This window comes from Solanum lycopersicum, chromosome 11 (genome assembly GCF_036512215.1).
Source record: "Solanum lycopersicum chromosome 11, SLM_r2.1".
Lineage (NCBI taxonomy): Eukaryota > Viridiplantae > Streptophyta > Magnoliopsida > Solanales > Solanaceae > Solanum > Solanum lycopersicum.
The window spans coordinates 60,553,711-60,575,144 of NC_090810.1; the positions used below are offsets into that span (position 1 = coordinate 60,553,711).

A 21,434-nucleotide genomic window follows, 5' to 3' on the forward strand; every position below is an offset into this window, starting at 1 on the left:
GAGGTTCGACATCATTCCGTTCAAACTATATCCTACACTTATGAAATTATCATGAATATATCACGTTGCATATTTAATCGATTATCGAATTTACAAAAAAAAATATTTTTTTTAAAGTGAAAAAATAAAATTATAAATTAAAAAAGGTAAAGAAAATGTCAAGTACCCAAAATACCCTTTCTCCTCTTTTTGCAAACAATATTTTCTTTAGCCAGCTTCTGGCGATTCCCTATTTACAATTGATCTCTCAATTTCACTTTCAGTTTTCTTCTCAAATTTACAGCAAAATTAGCTCAAAATTCTCTTCAATTTCTTCATCGAATGACCATAATGACTCCTGCTCCTACCGATGTAAGTCTCACTATTTCTTGACCTCTGTATGATTTTATAGTCAGTACACACAGACATGTTCGTTTGGTTGTTTCAATTTTTTTTTTGAGTTTTAATTTGTTTTGTGTGTTTAAAATCAGTTTAGGGTTTGTTTCTGCTTGTGGGTTTTTGTTGATTTCAGTTTTTAGTTTATGTTTATTGTTTTTATACTGTATACAGACACATAGACAGGTTCAATTGGCGGATTTTCAGTTTTTATTGGAGTTTTAGTTTTGTGTTTCAGAATCGATTAGGGTGGTGTTTTTGCTTCTGGGTTTTTGTTGATTTCGTTTTTTTTACTTATGTTGGGGTAGCAGGAAGAGGAGGAGATGCTTGTTCCGCGTTCAGATTTGGTATTTGAAGGACCTCAGCCTATGGAAGGTAAAGTTTGAAGCTTTAATTTCTGGTTTGTTTTAGTTTTTTTCAACTATGACATTTCTAGGTTTTGGTGACACTGTACTGGGATTTAATGGTTATATTAGGTTAAAACTGTTGGCAAATAGAGAAATGCAGGGGAAAAGGAAGAAAGAAGGAAGCAATTTGTTTGGAATGATTCTAAGCGATTGAGGGAATATTTTCTTTAATAATTGCGGTGTCTGGGCTTGTTGTTCACCTCAACTAATTTCATGGACTTAGTCCAATAAAGGCTAAGACAGATGGAAAGAGATCACCTAGTGTTTTCATCAGCTATTTGGGATTTGAATCTGAGGCCTCATAGTGCTTGATTCACTCCATGGATCACTAGGCCACACTCTTTGATTAACTGAGGGGATAGTTTTAGTAGGAGATTCTGATTCCACCTAGTTTTTTTTTTATGGATATTGAAGAACTCTAGGTGAATCCCACATCTACGAAGAGATGTTGGGTATAAGAAAACAAGTCTTAAGACCCTACATGCCTGTTTCAAACCCGTGCAGGCTTAGGTCCTAAGCGGACAATATCACTATTGGGCTGGGCTGTGACGTGTATGAAACACCATAGGTGAATCCCACATCAACAAAACATGGGAGAGATGCTGGGTATATAAGGAAGCAAGCCTTGGACCCTAATGACATATTTTAGACCGTGCGGGCGAAGGGTCAAAGGGTACAATATCACTAGTGGGCTGGGATGTGATTGCTGTACATGGTTGGTAATGGTGAAATCTTGTCCTAACAGAATTTAAGGGTTATGGAGATGGCAGATTTCCTAGTATCTGTTTTGTTTGCGGGTTGTTGTATCAATATGTGCCGGAATATATGATTTCAGTTCTTATTTTGTATGATCATTGTGTTTTCACTATTTTTCTGATGGCGTGTTTGATGAATGACGCGTGGGAAAATTGAAGATTCTTTACCCTTTCCAGTATTTGTTTAAAGTACCAGATCCACTTTGTAGTTTCCGGGGTAACTTAACTTTTCTGTTACATCTCTAGTGTCCTTGGTTATCTATCTACCGAAGTGGTGTGGAAAATGCTCATGTAGCATATGGGCATTTGTTCCATGAATCTGTATTTGCAGATATAGGGACCGGGAAAGGATTACAGACTGCAGCTTAACCACAACCTGCTAAATTTTATGATATTGAGCCATCAGTTGATTGTTCACTATATATTATGCTGATCTCTTGAGAATGGGCTTTCAAGTTTTTTTCTAATAGTTCCTCCTTAATTGCTTGTTAGCACAAGCAGAAACCGGCAATGATGTGGAAAAGCAGCCACCAGAGGATCCTCAAACTTCAAGGTTTACTTGGAAGATAGATAACTTCTCTAGGTTGAATGTAAAGAAACTATACTCTGACCCTTTTGTTGTCGGTGGCTATAAATGGTAATGTTAATCTCTCCATGCTACTTGCAAGTTTAAAGCTCTACTTCCATAATCCCATAATGACCTCTTTTCTGCTGTTTTGTTTTGCCAGGCGGATTTTAATTTTTCCCAAGGGGAACAATGTTGATTACCTATCCATGTATCTGGATGTTGCTGATTCAGCTAATTTACCTTACGGGTGGAGTAGATATGCCCAGTTCAACTTGTCAATTGTTAACCAAATTCATAACAAGTACTCCATCAGAAAAGGTACTTCAGTAAGAATCCAAAATTCTGATGATCTCGCTGATAATAGAAAACCAGTTTCAGTTGTTTACCATATGGTGTGCTTGTGCCAATGTTCTTGTATTCTTTACTATGACCTTGGCTGTTGGTTACCTTGTATACCATAAAAGAGGTGATATTTTATGCTCTTCAAAACAGTGTCCACCAGAATAATTTGGTTTTCGGTCTTTTGGCTATACTTTGTTGAGGCGGCAAACATCATATTGTCTTTCTACTATCGATTCATTTTAATGACAAGTCTGAATACGTTTAGCCATGTATTTGGTGCAACCTGATCAGCTCAGTGCATCCCCCCTCCCTCCTAAAAACGGAATTACAATAGAAAACCTTGTTTCCATAGTCGTGGTCAGTAGCTGCTAGACCTGTTTGTTGAGGATCTCTTGACTAACATTTGTTAATAGGAAGTTATAAGTTTTTCTAAGTTATTCCTTAAAAATTTAAATATCAAGTTTTTTTATTCTAATGTACTCTTGCCTGACAATTTCTGTTTTCATTTTCTGCTGCTTTGTGGATTGCTGCAATTTTTGCCTGCTGTTTTTAATTCTATTGTGTAGAGCAGTGTACCCGATTTGGTCCTCCTCCTTCAGAGGTTAAAATAAGCTTTCTGTTGATAGGAAGAGAAGAATAGTGTAACCAATTCTTGAACAGAAATAATGTCTGTTGGTTCTTCGTAAAGAACCTAAGAAATGAGAAGTCAAGAGAACGCAATGAAGCAAAACTACCAAATGCATACCCAAGCTAGTTTTGTTACTCTCTTAGCATTTTGCCTCTGTATTCGAAAGCATGTTAGTGCAACCATAAGTTCTTCCTTTGCATTTATGTGCAAGTTAATACCAAAAAAAAATCCGGGCCCTTGATTCAGTGGGACATATTTGGTCGAATTTCTTGAAGTTATGCTGTTTTGAGATAGTACAACAACTACACCTCAGTTCCCAACAAGTAAGGGTTGGCTATATGAGTCCTCACATGTTTTTCCATTAACGCGAACTCATTCATCATCGTACTAAATACAAATAAAAGTGAAAAGTAATAAATATAAATTAAGAAAATAATTATAGCTGTAACATTTCAAAATATTGTTACAGGCATATAAATCTATGATGGGCCAAAATACTCCCAGAAAAATTAAAGTTTTAAAATCAATGTACTATCAAGACTAATACCTCATTACTGGGGATTGTATACTTTGTTAGGTCTTGATTCCTTTTTCTACTGATTGAAGCTATATTACGTGCTGAACAAATCTCTTCTTTGTTTGGAGTCGATTGATTCCTCAATCAAGTCCTAACTTGAAGTATATACCAAGAAGAAGAAAAATTGTTTGGGTTCGAGGCAAGGTCATTCTCCCCTGTTGTGAAGTTCTGCTCTAGTATCAGAGATAGGATCAACTGTAGTATTGACTCATGCAAATCTGCTTCTCTCAAGTTAAGTTCTATCACTCTTAGTGAGAAAAAATAAGTTGGGAAGGCACGTTGCCTTTATCTTTCCAAGTGTTCCGTAATAATAGTATAGTGGAAAAATTCCACACTTGCACAATAGATGCATGATCTCTAGTTATTTTGAGTTTGAGCTCTTACGTAGTATATGATTGTTTATAATGTAAATGTAGTCAGAGTTAAATATTTAAATTATTCTTTTTTGGCTAGTTCCAGTTTGTGATTTTATTATTGTCAGGCTGTTTCAGATAAGCCCACAACTATTTGAAACTGTCATAGTTGCATTTATGGTCTAGTAGATTTATATAAATGTTATTCTCTCATGCTTTATAGAGACGCAACACCAATTCAATGCCAGAGAAAGTGATTGGGGTTTCACATCCTTTATGCCACTTGGTGAACTATATGATCCAAACAAAGGTTATCTTGTTGATGATACATGTGTTGTTGATGCTGAGGTAGCTGTGCGAAAAATTGTTGACTATTGGTCGTATGACTCAAAAAGGGAAACTGGCTTTGTTGGACTGAAGAACCAAGGAGCTACCTGTTATATGAACTCACTTCTTCAAACTCTCTACCATATTCCTTACTTCAGGAAGGTTAGCTACCTTTTTTCCATTCTATTATGGGGCTGTGTTAAATCTGTATTAATTGATTAAGAAATTTGATTTTAAATTCAGGCTGTATACCACATGCCTACAACTGAAAATGATATGCCCTCTGCTAGTATCCCTCTAGCGTTGCAAAGCTTATTCTATAAGCTCCAGTACAGTGACAACAGTGTAGCAACAAAGGAGTTGACAAAATCATTCGGATGGGACACATATGATTCTTTCTTGCAGCATGATGTGCAAGAACTCAATCGTGTTCTCTGTGAAAAGCTTGAAGAAAAAATGAAGGTAAATCAAACTTCAGTTGGTTGTTGGTGCTTCAGTAATTTCTAATTGACATGATCACTCTTTTTCTGCTGTTAGGGTACTGTTGTGGAAGGCACTATACAGCAGTTATTCGAAGGGCACCATATGAACTATATTGAGTGCATCAATGTGGACTACAAATCTACGAGAAAGGAGTCATTTTATGGTTTAGTAGATCAGACAAGCTCCTGATGTTGTCTTCTATAGCCATTTAAGTTTTGCACCTTATGGTGTTCTGTATATATTGTGTGTGGCAGATCTTCAGCTTGATGTCAAAGGGTGTGCTGATGTTTATGCTTCGTTTGATAAATATGTTGAAGTTGAACGTCTTGAGGGCGATAACAAGTACCATGCCGAACAATATGGTTTGCAGGTAACATAGCACACTAGTCTTGCAGTTCCAAGTGCTCCTTGAGTTACTCCGGGCAAAGTTCACATAAGTTTCTATAAAATTTAGCTGCAAGGCTGCAACTACATTTAACGTTTTCTCGTATTTCTTTTTATCTTCTCCTGTTGGTTGATCTATTGAAGGTTTAGGCTATTTTTCCTAGGTTCACTTATCTAATGTTAATATTTGGTTGTTTCAGGATGCTAAGAAGGGTGTCTTATTCATGGATTTCCCCCCTGTCCTGCAGCTTCAGTTAAAGCGCTTTGAATATGATTTTTCACGGGACACTATGGTAAAGGTCAGTTTCAACAAGGCCCAGCAAATTTCCAGTATTTTAATGGTCCACAATATCTAATTTTCATGCTGAAGACTATTCTTCAGCTCTAATGCCCTGCAATTGGAAGCATGGAGTGTACACAGTTTTAGAATTCAAACATAAGGTTACAACAACAGAAGAAGACTGTCAAATCACAAAATCAGCCCAAAATAATGGGAAAACATATTAGGACTTCATCAGAGCTTGAAATTCAGTTGGAAGATCACAAAATTAAAACAAAATTTGATTGGTCAGTCTGATGGATTTATCTTCTAATGAAGCAATTTAGGATTTTCTCATCTAAAAAGCAAGCCGGTAGCAAGATATCTTTAGTTATATCGCAAAACAGTTTTTAGTAAAAGTTCTGTAGATAATGGTTTAGATTTCTGTAAGAATAGTGAAATAGATTAGTTTTAATCGTTCATTTCCATTTATATGATGACTCTCGCATGAAAATGATGGATCCATTCAGATCTTTCTTATTCATTTTCAAGAAGTTTTGACATATAAAGCTAGTTCTCGTTCTCGACATCAGTAGGTTAACTACGTTTGCTTTGTTTAATCACAGAACCATAGCATGTTTTATGAAATCTAGAGAAAAGATGTACTCGTTGATTGCCAGTACTTTCATCTTGATGTTAGTTTTACTTAATGATGCTTGAAGAGTATACCTCTGGGGCGCTTATGTATCATCAAAGGTAGTATTCTTCTGTTTATCCTCAAGAGATTAAGTAGCTTATCGTCATCAAAAAGGATAAATCAGCTTATATTTTGTGCTGTGAAGTGTTAGTAATGCCTTTATTTAGTACAAGTTTTGCAGTATTCAGTTGTTACCCTCAATGGTTTTCACAATTAGGGTAAATGGTTGCGAAGGTTAGAAAGATAGAAGCTATTGAGTTGGGGGTTCTTAAAGAGATGTAGAAAGAGTTACGGTATCAGTTCAGGTACATAACCTGCTCTTTGCAGCCTCTGTATGGTAAAGGAAACCAAAAGAAGGATAGAAGGATAATCCTGCTGCTTATGTGCAGGCTCAAGTTGGAAAAAAAATAAATAGGAAGGAATATTGGGCTGCAGCATTGATTGTGGGAAGTGAGTTGAGAAGAAATCTTTTTACTACCAAACGGAAAATAACCAGTGAACATTAAGCTTGCATTTGGACATGCGATGTGAAGTCATGATTCAAATCAACGTTTGTATATGCTATTTGGATCATGATTTCATATCCCCTATTCTCCAAAAAACATGATTTGGGGATTTTAAATCATGATTTCATTTTTTTAAAATGTAGCACTTGGCCCATAAGTGTATATTTTGTAAAAGAAAACATGTCATTTTATATTTTACATAAATGGACTCGTGCTCGGGGTGAAGAGATTGTCGTACCATGTGAAATGATTATATTAAAGAATTACTAGTTACTACTTTTGTTGACTAGTGGGAACTTTATAAAATTATAACTATTTGAAAGTTGTTATCACAAACATCTATTTATAAAAAGGAACATGGAGATATGGGGTAATTGATAGTTTTCTCAACTGTGTGGGGTTTTCATGTTTATGTGAAAAAATGTCTTTAAGAATTCAAATTGCATGTCCCAACAAAACTTCAACTTAAAATCAATATGATTTCAGATCACGATTCCATATCACATGTACAAAACTCAACTTAAAATCAGTCTGATTTCAGATCATGATTCCATATCACATGTCCAGACGGGGCCCTATGTTAAGCGGAAAAAGAAAAGCAAATTATTGTGGCACTGCTGTTTATGTATATCAAATATGCTGTAGAAATTCATATAACACAAACCTGATTACATTAGGGTTTCCTTGTTCATTTTTTTTCAAAGTTCATTCGCCTATAAAACTAGGTCTAAACCTTCCTATTTGTTGAACCTATTAATAATAATTTGAACTCTGATCATTATCACTTAATCAACTAGTGTCAATCCCAGGGTAGTTGAGTCACCTGTGCATAATTAATGGTGGATTTTTTTAAAATTGTGGGTTTGACAGCTAGTTGCTCGTAGTTTCCAGACAATTAATAGAAATTTGATGGCGTTTTTTCCAAACTTAACTATGACTAGTGTTTTGGAAGTTGAAAGGCCATAAAAGGCGACAAGGGTCTGCTTTGCCATGAGGCGAGGCGAACGGCGAGGCGCTCGCTTTTTTGAAGTGTGACACCATTTAATACCAAAAAATTAAAATATTTAATTGCATATGTAAATAATCAAACAATAACATATTAGCAATTTTTTCAATTCAAAAAGTAAAAATAGATAGTACATACCAAAAGTCTAGAACTTGAATGAGAAAGAAAAGAGCAAAAGTCAAAACAAAGGTAGAAGTGACTCAAGTCTAAAGAAGAAAAGAAGAAATATGTATTATGTTAACTTTCTCAAAAAAAGAAGAAATATGTATTGGTTAGACTTTGGAGTAACCAGAAAAGCTTGGCTAGTTGCCGGAGGAGTCTAGTCAAAAATCTTAAAATTACCTTTTAACTTTTAAAACCCTAGATTGATCGCCTTTTTTTTAAAGAAAATACAGAACCGTCACCTTTCTAGCCTTTCTCGCCCCTTGCCTCTAGCCTTTCGTCGTCATAGCGTCGCCTTTTGAAGATCGCCTCGCCCCGAAGCTAAAAGGCGATGAAGGGTCTCCTCGCCTTGCCTCTTGCCATTGGCGATGAGGCGATCGCCTTTCACAAAAACCGACTATGACCCTGTCATTTAAAGCTTAATGTAGGTGCATGAATTATATGTAGCTCTTTAGAATATTTATTTCTTTTTCTGGTATACCTTTAGATTATTTTGTTCCAATAAGCATTTCAATGATATTTTGATTGTTTTCAGCAAATGTTTTTCTATGTTCATTGCATCTCTTGATCAATATGGTGGTGCTCTTGTTAAAGTAGCGTGTAACCATTGGTGATGCATGTAAAGGGAATTTTCTAAATACAATCATTTTTTCTTCAAAGTTAACCATTTGTAGCTTTAACTGTTCAATAGCCTTGCACATAAGGTGTATCCTTCTTGGCCCTCTGTTTAGACAAAGTACCATCAATAGGATGAGAGTTACAGAAAAAAGTAGCAGAAGTACTTCTCAGATTGCTGATATTCATCAATTGATATGAGTTTATTGTTTGGTGATGCAATGTAGATAAATGACAGGTATGAGTTCCCTCTGCAACTCGATCTAGATAGAGAGAATGGTAAATACTTGTCGCCTGAGGCAGATGGAAGTGTCAGAAACCTTTACACACTTCACAGGTATCAGATGCTCAAGAAAGTCTTCATTATATCTTTTTGTGCTAAAATGTTTATGTAATATTCCAGTTCAAGGCATATAGTTTAGATGCATAACTATTTCCCACTCGGTTCGATGAGACTCCTAATTCTGTAAATGATAGTTAATGGGGGCCCTTAAATTCGTCCCTGAGAAAAATAGGGTCTTTATACCTACATTTAGTCTAGGAGTCTACGTGTCTTGCAGATAGCTTCTAAATTTGGGATTACTTGTCTTCAACAAGACGTGAGTTGTAACTCACTAGATAGTGTGGGGCATTTAGAATTTATATTTTATTTCTAAGTACTCTTCCTTTAAATTTTTTTTTATCATGTCACTCTTTTCAGTGGTAATGGGTTAGCTTCTCTCTTGAATTTTTTGTTTCAGCCATTTGATTTAAACAAACAAGTACATGCTTGTCTTGTGTAGGTGTGCATGCCTTCATCCTTCTTGTTTTGTCTGTGAATGGCCTTACTCAAGAATTGGCTATCTCTTCAGGATTGCAAAGGATTTTACACTGTGTTTATATTATTTTTACTTCAGTAGTATTTCCAAATCTAGTTAAGAGTGCTACAGCTGTGAACGACTGCCTAAAGTACAAGGTTCTCCTGCTCTAATATAAATATTTCCCAATTTCGCTTGGGAATGAGAATGTCTCCGTCTATTTTGTGTGTGTTGTGTTCCTATATTGAAGTTTTGGCTTTGAGTCCTATTTATTGTTAAGTACGAAATAATTTATGCTCTTTATGGATGAGCAAGTAATTCCTGATTATGAAGTTCAACACAACCATGCTTGGCCTAGTCAATTTATAGTTTAAAACTGACTCTTCATGCCTAAATCATATCTCAGATTGTCCACTACTTTAGTTTCTTGTGTATATTTTAAGCTATGAATTCACATATAATTCTTTAGCTCATTTATTTATTTTTCTGGCCTCTTGATCTTTTTCTTTTTTTTGGGGAACTTTTTTCCATCTGCAGTGTATTAGTCCACAGTGGTGGTGTGCATGGTGGGCACTATTATGCTTTCATAAGGCCAACTCTTTCAGATCAATGGTAAACATTTCTGAGTTTGTATCTGTGCTCCTGAACTTTTTGTATGACAGAATCATGCATTCAACAGATGTATCCTTTTCTATTTTTCTGATAAGGACAGTTGTGCTATTTTTTCATAAAACTATCTTCTTACTAATGTTAAGTTGCTTTGCCCTTTTGGTGGCAGATATAAGTGATAGTAGACTAGTAGTTGACAATCCGCTAACAATGTTTTGAGATTCTGCTTTTTAATAGCCACCCATAAATCTTCACATTATTCTAAGGTAATAATTTAATGAACAACAACAACAATATACCCAGTGTAATCTCCCAAGTGGGTCTTGGGGAGAGTAGAATGTACGTATACCTTACCCACTACCTTGGGGAGATGGAGAATTGTTTCCTAAAGACCCTCGGCACAAGTAACACATATCAAAGCAGTTCTTTAAAAAAAGAAACAAAATACAGAAATAAAATACACAGCAAAAAGTAGAGAAATCATTACATAACATTCGAAAAAAGGACATTAACAACAACAAAATAATGTAATAACTGAAACAAAGAAACAATAGGCAATAACAAAAATCTAAAGGCAAGAAATTACGAGAGATAGAACTACTGCTACCACAAGGAGAAACATGTATGGTGCACCAAGACTATCCTGTAGTGAAGCCAGACAACACTCAACTACCTACTAACCTTCTACCCTAATCTTCGACCTCCCTATCCTCCTATCTAAAAATGTCTCCTTGGTAAGCTGAAGATGCACTTTGTCCTTTGTCTAATCAACTCTCTCCAATAGTTCTTCAGCCTACCTCGACCTTCCCTTAACACCTTGTTTGGATGGTTGCTATTCATTGTATTGTATTGTACTCTATTGTATTGTTAGCTTGAATACAATATTTGTTTTGATCGTTACTTATGTTCTATTATATCGTATCGTTTAAATCTATCGTTAGGTCGGGACAAAAAGACCCATTTTATGGAATGATTGATTTGGTGTAATCGCGTCGTTACGTTAATATTTTCTAGATGAGCTACACAAACAGTTAATTGTCTACAAGAAGGCATCCAATCTTTAATAGAAGCAGAAACTTCATAGTACTAACAATAAGAGGTTATCCCTCAAATGTACACAGCTAGGATGTATCCCTTCAAACATTCACCTAGTTCTTTCTTACCAAATGACCCACATGAGAGCCGAAGTATTCATGCCTTGTGTGTTCTCCTCCTCATGAAAGCCATTTACTCTTCTTTTGTTTCCTTACCTGATAATACCTTTGGCCTTTGAATTTACATCCAGTTGTATATAGCAACTTATGAGTTCTTGCTCTTACTGTGCTATAAACCCAGGGATGCAACTTAATGCTTCTTTGGAGGCATCCTAAGCTGTTCTCTGGAGGAGAAATATTTAAAAAGTGCAGGAAATCCCCAGGACTGATGGATATATACGCCTCTATTTGTTGTAATGATAGAGAGACAGAAATACTAGACAGTCTTCAAACAAGAAGTCACATTTAATTAAGGAAGTTACTTTATTGAGTTTAACTTGGGACCTTTTACAGTTTATCATCCTTTCGTCTGTATATAGAAGTGTTTTTATTGTATATGATTTTAAGTTACTCGTATAAATTGGTTGCCGACCTATTACATCAGCACCTGCTATCACTAACTTGTAGGCAGGATTTCGTTAGAACTTGGAGGTAAATTTACGAAGGAGCCTGTATTTACTCGTAGTGATTGGTTTCGTAAAAGAACACGAAAGTGGCAAGGTTGGCACCTGTTTGAGGGCAAACTGCAATTAAAACACACTTAAGTGGAAAAAAAGCACAGATGAAAAAAGAGCTATATGGACCACGAAATTTAAAATAATTGCTACCAAGCGAAATGTGTGAAACAAAAAAATGGTGTTAGTTAAATCAAAAACTGCTTTAAATTTATGATTCTAGAGAAAAGACTCAAATTTTGGTTCTAATTCAGACGAGTGACTAGTTTTTAATTTTAATTTTAATTTTCTGATCTCCAGTGATTACTTGTTGGAGATCCCTTTGACCTTACAGGAGTTTTTCTGTTGGATTAATTTCTTTGTAATGCTTGTAATTATAAGTTATTTAAAGCTGTGGTGCATGAGATGCTCCTTGTGAGGTAATCTTTGTGAACGAAGCTAATAAAGTTGTTTATAGTTATGGTGCATGAAGTACTCCTTGGGGGGTAATATCTGTGTTTGGCATGGCATAATCTACTAATGGTCTCTTGACTTTTTAGTCCAGAATTTTTTAGGATGAGTATTTTATGATTCAATATTTGGCTAATAGTGTACTTTTAGGTACCTGGATTTTTGAGACTTAAGTTTTGTGCTTTGGATTGAAACATTTTCCGTGTTCTAACATGCCTCTTTTTCTTCCACATAACTCAAAGTTACCTGTTTTTTCAGGTATAAATTTGATGATGAACGTGTGACTAAAGAAGATGTGAAAAGAGCTCTAGAAGAGCAGTATGGAGGAGAAGAAGAGGTGATTCTTGATTTGATTTTACTCATTCACATATTTTCTTTGGATTGCAGATTTGCTGAGTTGTTTTTCATTTATCGTCTCTTTTTAATTTATATAGCAGTTGCCACAAACAAATCCTGGATTTAATAATACTCCCTTCAAATTTACTAAGTACTCAAATGCTTACATGCTGGTCTATATTCGGGAATGTGACAAAGAGAAAATAATGTGTAATGTTGACGAGAAGGACATTGCTGAGCACCTTAGGGTAAGATGCTGACTGCCGCATGAGTTGTTTTACTTTGTGTTGTTGCATTTGTTTATTGGTTTGCTGCTGACTAGACTAATGAACATGTTACAGGCAAGGTTAAAGAGAGAACAAGAAGAGAAAGAGCAGAAGAAGAAGGAGAAAGCAGAGGCACACCTTTACACAATTATAAAGGTATTTTCCTTAAATATTCCACCTTTTTCAGTGATTACTGGGACGAACGAGTGGTGTTTAAGTTGAGAAGTTTTGCACCTAATACATCACCGTTTCAGGTTTCTCGTGATGAAGACCTCAGACAGCAGATTGGGAAGGACATACATTTTGATTTAGTGGATTATGACAAAGTTAGGAGTTTTCGCATTCAGAAGCAGACACTTTTTAGCATTTTTAAGGTAATATGATATTCTTTTTTTTTTTTTGAGAAAGCCAACTTGTATTATAAACAAAAGAATACATACAGAGTATTCTAGTAATACTTACATCCAAAAGTTGCAAAAGGAAAAGAACTCCTATGGAATTGGAGGTCATAAGAACTCTAAAAGAGCTGTATCTCTATTTATGTTCCTAGGAGTTGTCATGTTGTATCTTGATTTATCAGAAGTATTTAATTAATACGGAACCTTTATAAACACTATAGAGGTGGGCGTAGGTTGGAGAAAAAGTTAACTTTCTTAAACCTATGCTTTGATTAGCTTATCCATTCGTGTCTTTGTTTTGGCTTTTTCGCTTATCGCTGGCCAAGGTCACACTAGTTCTGTGTTTTTGTGTCCATTATTGATGCAAATTAGGTTAGGGATCTATATTTTCGCGATTCACTTCCTTAAACTTTAAACTAGGTGAGATCTCTCTTGACTTGTGAAAATAGAAAAAAATATTTGAAATCTGTCTAGACTCTTGAGGCCTTTAAACTTTTTGCATGTAATCAAGCTTAGATGTAGTGGTTACAATGCCTCTGTTGACTAATTATGTTGCTGCATGCAGGAGGAAGTTGCCAAAGAATTTGGTGTACCAGTGCAATCTCAACGTTTTTGGTTATGGGCAAAGCGCCAGAATCATACATATCGTCCAAATCGGCCATTAACACATCTCGAAGAAGCTCAAACTGTAAATACTTTATTTAAATTTTTTAGACAGATCAAGTAAACTGTCCTTTTACCAGGATGTTTATTGACTTAAACAGGATGTTCTATACATTAGGCTCCTCATCTAGTGTTTGTGGACGCTAAAGAGTTGTAACCTAGTCCAACAAATCTAGGGTGAATACTGAATTTACCTGTATACATCAGCAACAACTATGTGTCAGTCCCAAATAAGTTGGGGTCATCTATATGGCTCCTCATTTCGCCATTTAAACTTAGGTTGAACCCTTATTTCTAACAAAAAAACAAAGAAAAAAGGATCTGCCTCCTTAGCAATCTATCTGCTGTGCCAAGATTTGCTCTCTTCATGGGATACTGATGTTTATTTATAATTTGCAAAGACAATATAACTTCAAAAGGTGTGACTCCGTTTTAAGGTGATTTAAATCAGGACATCACTGATCCCCACAAACCCCTACCCAAAGTCATGCTGACAGATCTCTGTGTTTGCTTAATTACCTGATAAGTGCTCCACAAATTTAGGTTGGACAGTTGAGGGAAGCGTCAAGTAAGGTTCAGAATGCAGAGCTAAAATTGTTCTTGGAAGTGGAGCTTGGACTGGTAAAATATTCTTCACAATAATTTCCAGTGAAATGCTAATATAAAGTTTTTCTATTTATCAAGCATTATTTAATAGCATGTGCATAATTACAAGGACTTGAGACACATCCCTCCACCTGACAAGACTAAAGATGATATTATGCTATTCTTCAAGATTTATGATCCTGAGAAAGAAGAGCTGAGGTAATATTGATTATCTTCTTTAATGTTCATTTTAATTAAACATTTTTTTTGTTGATTGGTGATTTGTCTCTTGTACTGAAGGTATGCTGGAAGACTCTTTGTAAAGGGAACGAGTAATCCAACTGAAATCTTGAACAAACTAAATGAAATGGCTGGCTATGCCCCTGATCAAGAGATTGAACTATATGAGGTTTGTTCGTAGAATATCTCTGGGTATTATTGATGGTCATTCAGTGACTATCATGACTTTTTTGGAAATTAGAAGTTTTAAAGATGCGATAGATAGACATCCATGCCATTCCAGAACTTGCAGTTGCTCTGACAACTGTTCCCCTTCCAGCCTTGTTATGCTGGTCATCAGCCAATAGTATCTGGATCTTCTCCCTTTAGCACATATGCTTACACTTTTCTGGTGTCTAGGTCCAAGACTAAATAAATGGTAAAATGTCTTGGCATTTCTTCTTCGCAGAGTTGTCGAAGTGGTAGCTTTCAAGAGTTGTAATTTTTACTCTTTTTATGGTTTATAGATCAAATCCTTGGTTTAGATTCGTTTGCAGTTCATGAGAAACAGAAGATTCAATTCCTTTGTAGCTAAACAACAATAGGAATGTAAAATATATATGTGTAGACCGAGAAAACTTAAGACTTTAAACTGAAGTTCAGAAGAAGACCAAATTGGTTAGAAGTTTTGTTACAAAATTTCAGACGGCAGATATTGTTAGGGAATGTAGTGTTAGGACTTCCAATTTAAAGGAAGAGCTTAAAATAAAATGACCACTATGTGGTCAAACTTCTGGTTCCTCTAGAAGCTTATGTTCCTGATTGGTTCCTTTACAAATTTAAATCTTACCTTCTATTTTGCATTGTGTGGGGGATAAACGTATGTCTAGGAGCTTATTTCGTGATGAGATCTTATGCAATCTATCTCGACATGTCATAGAATCCATATGATCTTTAATTCTTTTCTACTGTTTCTGGTTTGCTTTTGGATCAGAATCACTTTCCATAATTTGGAGACCTAATAATGCCTAGAGCATTCTAACTATCTTTAAGGAGACTATGTTTGGTCGTTTCACTTGTTCATTTGTTCTAAACCTCACATTTGCTTAATTTTGTTCAGGAAATAAAATTTGAACCAATTGTCTTGTGTGAACCCATTGACAAGAAATTTGCTTTCCGAACGAACCAGGTATACCTAATTACCATAAAGTGTGTAGTGGCAGGATTTTTCATTGATTTGTCTGATACTCATTTTTGTGCAGCTTGAGGATGGTGATATAGTATGCTATCAGAAATCCCTTTCTCCTGAAAGTCGCCAGAAGTTACGGTATCCAGATGTTCCTTCTTTCCTGGAGTATGTTCAAAATCGCCAGGTAATCTATGTATAGATTTATCAGCTATTTTCTCTTCCATTTTGTCCTGTTAGTTACGTTTTCAACATTGCTGGTAATGGAGAATGGGTATTGTTTTTTTGCCTTATAGATAATGGGATACTGATTAGTGACCTTAGTCGCCCAGATTACTTGTGTCAAACTTAATAGATGAGAGAGAGATGTTTTGGGAAAACTTAATTGCTAAAGAAGTTTTTGATAGGCATATCTGCTGAATTTTAATATATCTTCTAAGATTACATTGTTTGGGCTGGTTTCTTTTGTTTAGAAGCTCTGTAGTAACTCAGAGTCTCAAATTTCCATGAAATATTTTAATCAGTGTTGCAACGAAAAATGATTGCTTAGATTCGGTCACTGACCCTGCTAACACAGGATGATTTGTGCACTGTGCTTCCCTTTAAGAAAAAAAGTAGTTTACTGAAATTTGATGATAAAGAAAAACGGGGTGGCTTGTATAAAATTTTCTCACTAGAAGCTAAACATGGACGCCACCATGGCAGGTTTGATTTTTTGGAATATAATACAAGACTGTTGCCTTCTCAAAAAAATAAATAAAGTGTAAACCTTACTTGAGTAGAGAAAATAGGCAGTTCCCGACTAAGTTGCTCTTACTCTTCAATTTTGGTGCCGCACCCGTGTCGAAGTGGGGAGGGGGTCTTCGAGGCACAGCGCCCCGGGTTTGTGGTGGGGGGGAGGGGGACCTTGGGGCACCCACTTTGTTCCTTGCGTTTACTATAAATAAACAATTTTTGGATGTACTATTTACCAACATTCCCTTTTGCTGGTTTACATCTATAATACACCTTCATTACTTATTTAAAAAAAGTTTTTACTTGTGGTTCCCTGGTAAAAAAATCAAGTTCTGTTTATAATGACATGAGATGGGTTAAGCATAAATAGACCTTACTTCCAAAAGAAACTTTGTGATGTCCTTATCCTGTTCCATATTCAATGAAATATGACACTGAAATTTGTCTTTGGCTTAACTATTTATTTGTTAAATATTTTATGATCTACTATAATATGTCTTACAGGTGGTTCACTTCCGATACTTAGAAAAGTTGAAGGAGGATGATTTCTGTTTAGAGCTGTATGTTCTAAAACTTTGCTACTCTTTTTTTTCTTTTTATTATATATTATAAAGGTAGAGTAGATGATTCACCTCTAGGTTTTATCTTTATTACTTTCTCAAGCATTTTATTGTTATGAAAAGGTCAAAGATTAATACATATGATGAAGTTGTGGAAAGAGTAGCTCAGCGACTTGGCTTGGATGATCCATCCAAAATAAGGCTCACACCCCATAATTGTTACTCTCAGCAACCTAAACCCCAGCCGATCAAGTACAGAGGTGTTGACACCCTTGGAGATATGCTGGTCCACTACAATCAGGTGAATTTTAACATTGACTAATAATAATGAACATTAGTTCCTGAAAGTCTTAACTATTTTAACTACTCGTTGACAGACATCTGATATTTTGTACTATGAAGTACTGGACATTCCTTTGCCAGAATTGCAAGGTTTAAAAACCTTAAAAGTAGCTTTTCATCATGCTACCAAAGATGAAGTAAGCATGCTGCTCTGATTTCCATTGATTTACGAGCACAATTTTTTACTTCTGAATTCTTGCTTTGATAATTACTTAAATTTCTCCTCCTTCGCTATGTAGGTGGTCACTTACACTATCAGACTACCAAAACAATCTACTGTTGGTGATGTAATTAATGATTTAAAGACGAAGGTAAAATGGTAAACTCGGTCTGATATTCCCTACTTTCAACGTGTCTGTGAACTGAAAACTTACTATTCTCCTTTATTGATGCTTCTATATTGTTAGCTTTACTTGATGCTACTCTGCTATGCTGCATAATAGGTAGAGTTGTCAAATCCAGATGCAGAATTAAGATTGCTAGAGGTCTTCTACCACAAAATTTATAAGGTATTGGTTTCAATCCCTCAACATTTGCTTCATTTTATACTTCTTAGCTAGGTCTTCTCTTTTTGTCGCCATAAATATTTGCCTCCGGAGAAGTCCTAGTCGTTATGACATAAGCTCAGAAACTCTTTAAGTCTACAAATAATAGAAATAGTTAACCAATATATTTGTTTGTAGACATTGTCTCTATCTCCATTATATTTACCTCTTGTTTTAATGATTGCTTTCATGCAGATATTTCCAACAAGTGAGAAGATAGAGAACATAAATGACCAGTACTGGACATTGAGGGCCGAAGAGGTTCTCTCTTACACACGCTTTTCTAATTCTACACTTCTGTCCCTACTATATCTGCATGTGGCCTTTATACAGTGGCCATTGTGGTGGGTAAGGTAGTGAGTTTTCCTATAGTCAAAAGCTTGAACACAAATTGGTAGTTTTCCTGTGGTCAAGAACTTGAACAAATATTTGTAGTGTTCCTGTGGTCAAAAGCTTTTATCCTTCTCTTCCTCACCCCCTTCTCTCAAACTAATTACCACATATAGATGCAGCTGACTTTGACTTACAAGTTGGTCATAAAAATGACTGAAATCATGTAGGGCCTTTACAAGCTACTGCTGTCATTGATAGTCTTATGATATAGATCTATGAATCTAAAGAATAGTGGTGTGTAAAACCAGACCAGTGTAGTCAAAGGCACGTTTAAGCCCTGAAGCGAGGCTCAAAACGTATTGAGCTCTTTGCCTCGTTTTATGTGCGCTTCGGTGTTGTCATCGAGGTTCTAAAACAAACGTTTTCTTCCCGATGATCCTCTGCTAAATAAGTGAAACTAAACAATTGATATTTCACTTTATCATAATTGTTTTTCATTTCTTTGGTCATAAACATATAAATTTGTATTTTTTTTCTTCCTTTGAGCCCTTTTTCATTAAAGCCCGGTCTTTGTGCTTAAAGCCCCCACGGACCTTAGAGCTTTTTTGTGCTTTTCGCCTTCGATAACACTAAAGCAGACGAGAATAAGGTTTTAGTTTTTTTGATATCATCTGAATTTGTGCTGTAAAGAAAGAAAATGGACCTTGAGTTAATCCCCCAAAATAGACATTTGGTGACCGAGGCAAATGTAAGGCTAAATTTGGGGCACGTGATCCTGTTTTCTCACTGTAAAACTAGGTATTTTATGTATATATTTCATAAAATTGGTATAATGTTCTCTTTTACTACTATTGCTACAAGAAAACTAAATTGTGCACTTGGTTGAATGTTGTTACCTAGAGCTAGAGGTCTAGGTATCAATTCCCTCTTAATACATTTTCTTCTTCCTTTTTTAAGTGGTAAACCCGTGTTCTACGAATCCTAGATTTGTCACTGATTATTGAGGATTATCCAAAGACTATTTAAGGAGACAACATTCCATTCCTTCAATCAAAGTGCGACACTTAACATCCCAACACTTCTAGGGTACATGTGGAGTGTGGACAATATGGCATAGAAGTCCAATAATAGCGAATGCTAAATGTCAGGTGTTGAATATTATTGGCATGTTACTCCTTAATAACTTCCTTGACGATAAATATGAAGTGGCAACTCAATTACCTGTCTAGGGCCAAAAACACTATTTGACACTGTTAAATTTCAGTTTATTAATCTGAATCTTCTCTTCGTCCCTGCAGATTCCTGAAGAAGAGAAGAATCTAGGCCCGAATGCTCGTTTGATTCATGTGTATCACTTCAGTAAAGAAACTGCACAAAACCAAATGGTAAGATTCTCTTCCCCCGTATCCTGACCCACAGGGAAAAGGTGAACGAGAGAAAGGAATTTTGTCTCATGCAGCTTTGTTTACTTCTTGACATTTGAAACAGCAAATTCAGAATTTTGGGGAACCTTTCCTCTTGGTTATCCATGAGGGTGAGACTTTAGTTCAAGTGAAGGTGCGAATACAGAAGAAATTGCAGGTCCCAGATGAAGAGTTTGCTAAGGTACTTTGCAACTTGACATTGCTTCATCTTCCTATGAATGGCTATTATACTCGAACCAATTTACTATAATCGCTTCCTATTTTTACTCGTTTATTGGTTAGTACTTGGTTTCCTTTATCTTATTTTGTTTGTTTGGGGGAGGGGAATCGGGAATGGTTTGGATTAGTATGTATGTAGTTGATGCTTGGTTTCTTATTTTCATTTTATACAACTTTCAGTGGAAATTTGCATTCCTCTCACTTGGTCGTCCTGAGTACCTTGAGGACTCGGATATATTGTTCAACCGTTTCCAGGTACTAAACACCAACTCCCTCCACCGCTAAAATTCTCACTAAATGAATCTGTAATTTTGCATCTTTGGATCTTTTTGTTAACATGCAGCGAAAGGATGTTTATGGTGCTTGGGAGCAGTATCTTGGCTTGGAACATTCTGACAATGCCCCTAAAAGGATTAATGCAGCATATCAGGTAATCTGAATGTTCGGTTCTTACTCGTGGGCATACTCTGTAATTGGTAAAGAAGAAAAAAATTAACTGCTTTAATACATAAAGTTAGTTCCAGAGAGAGATTTGACTCGTGGAGTGGACTCTTGAGGTTTCTCTATCATGACTTTGGCGGGTTACGAGACCAGGAGTTCTCCTTCTGTGCAGCCTATGTTCCATAGTTATCATTACTCATCTAGCACTTCAGAGAATTTCCATCTGTTGAGGATGAAGACAAACTTCTAATGACTTTTTAAGATTTATTTGATTTTCTGTTGAATACCTCTGCTTCTATCGGCGCTTCGCCTGGGAGCATAACCTAGTTACATTAGTAGAATCTCTGGAAGGAATTGGAGAGATCAGATTTCTAGTATAGAATGCAAAGCTGGCTTAACAACCGTATAAAATGTTGATTTTCCGATTGAATGCATGTACAAATTGCAATGATTTACTTCAATGTGCTCCTGCTCTACCGTTTCTTTGTTTCTCCATGAGATGAACTTTGGTTACTGTGAATGTCTCTAGCTGTACCTGTCCTTACTCTACTGTATTCAAATAAATGGGAGTGGACCTCCTCATTTCGTAATAATACCTACTCTTTTCTTCCATGTTGCAGAATCGCCCGACGTACGAGAAGCCTGTTAAAATTTACAACTAGTAACGCCGCTGAAAATGAAGATTGTGAGATGGTTCAAATCTATGATTGACCATTGCATTTGTCCCTGAAGTTAAGAAGCCAGTTCGAGTCTGTACAGGGTTTTATGATTTTTGTTACTGAAGCATCTTGTATTCTGATATGGATGTGAAGTTTGATCCTAATGCAGCATCCATATCTCAGTACTTGAACTCAAGTGATGCGTAAATGGCCCATCGATAACTCTCTCTCTGTTCTAGTGTAAGTTAAGCGAGCCATACATTGGCAAAGAATTTTGAACAAATGAATGAATACATAATATATTGTGCTTGATTCAGTTCTGACTTTTATCTGAGGAGAAGAGTACTACTCAGTTTTCTGCCATTTTTTGGGCTCTATAGATGTGATTATTTCTGGTAGAGATTTTGAGGTTTTTCCCTCTGAAATTGTGTAACCTTAAGTTTGGTAATTTCTTGCTATTGTAATTAACCAGTAATTAAGAATGACAAATTGTTTGTCACAAGTATCTGTTGAGT

At 35.8% G+C, this 21,434-nt stretch overlaps 1 protein-coding gene across 16 annotated transcripts; it reads left to right on the forward strand.

Moving 5' to 3' along the window:
- Window positions 1–162: 162 nt before the first annotated feature.
- On the forward strand, window positions 163–21,421 carry LOC101257631 (ubiquitin C-terminal hydrolase 13-like). 16 transcript variants are annotated; one of them, XM_010315175.4, is made up of 32 exons: window positions 163–351; window positions 684–750; window positions 2,030–2,174; window positions 2,266–2,423; window positions 4,229–4,494; window positions 4,576–4,794; window positions 4,870–4,978; window positions 5,070–5,185; window positions 5,400–5,498; window positions 8,672–8,781; window positions 9,779–9,853; window positions 12,267–12,345; window positions 12,443–12,592; window positions 12,686–12,766; window positions 12,865–12,984; window positions 13,574–13,696; window positions 14,215–14,292; window positions 14,369–14,475; window positions 14,557–14,665; window positions 15,596–15,664; window positions 15,738–15,848; window positions 16,901–16,956; window positions 17,080–17,257; window positions 17,334–17,435; window positions 17,538–17,609; window positions 17,742–17,807; window positions 18,039–18,104; window positions 19,475–19,561; window positions 19,665–19,781; window positions 20,000–20,074; window positions 20,163–20,249; window positions 20,881–21,421. In XM_010315175.4, exons 1-32 carry the CDS (start codon window positions 322–324, stop codon window positions 20,920–20,922), a joined length of 3,369 nt encoding a protein of 1,122 aa, XP_010313477.2. In that variant the 5' UTR covers window positions 163–321; the 3' UTR covers window positions 20,923–21,421. The 16 variants fall into 16 exon arrangements, with proteins under 16 accessions (XP_010313477.2, XP_069147739.1, XP_010313478.2 ...); XM_069291638.1 differs by having other exon boundaries at window positions 14,387–14,475; XM_010315176.4 differs by having other exon boundaries at window positions 12,446–12,592.
- The last annotated feature ends 13 nt before the right edge of the window (window positions 21,422–21,434 follow it).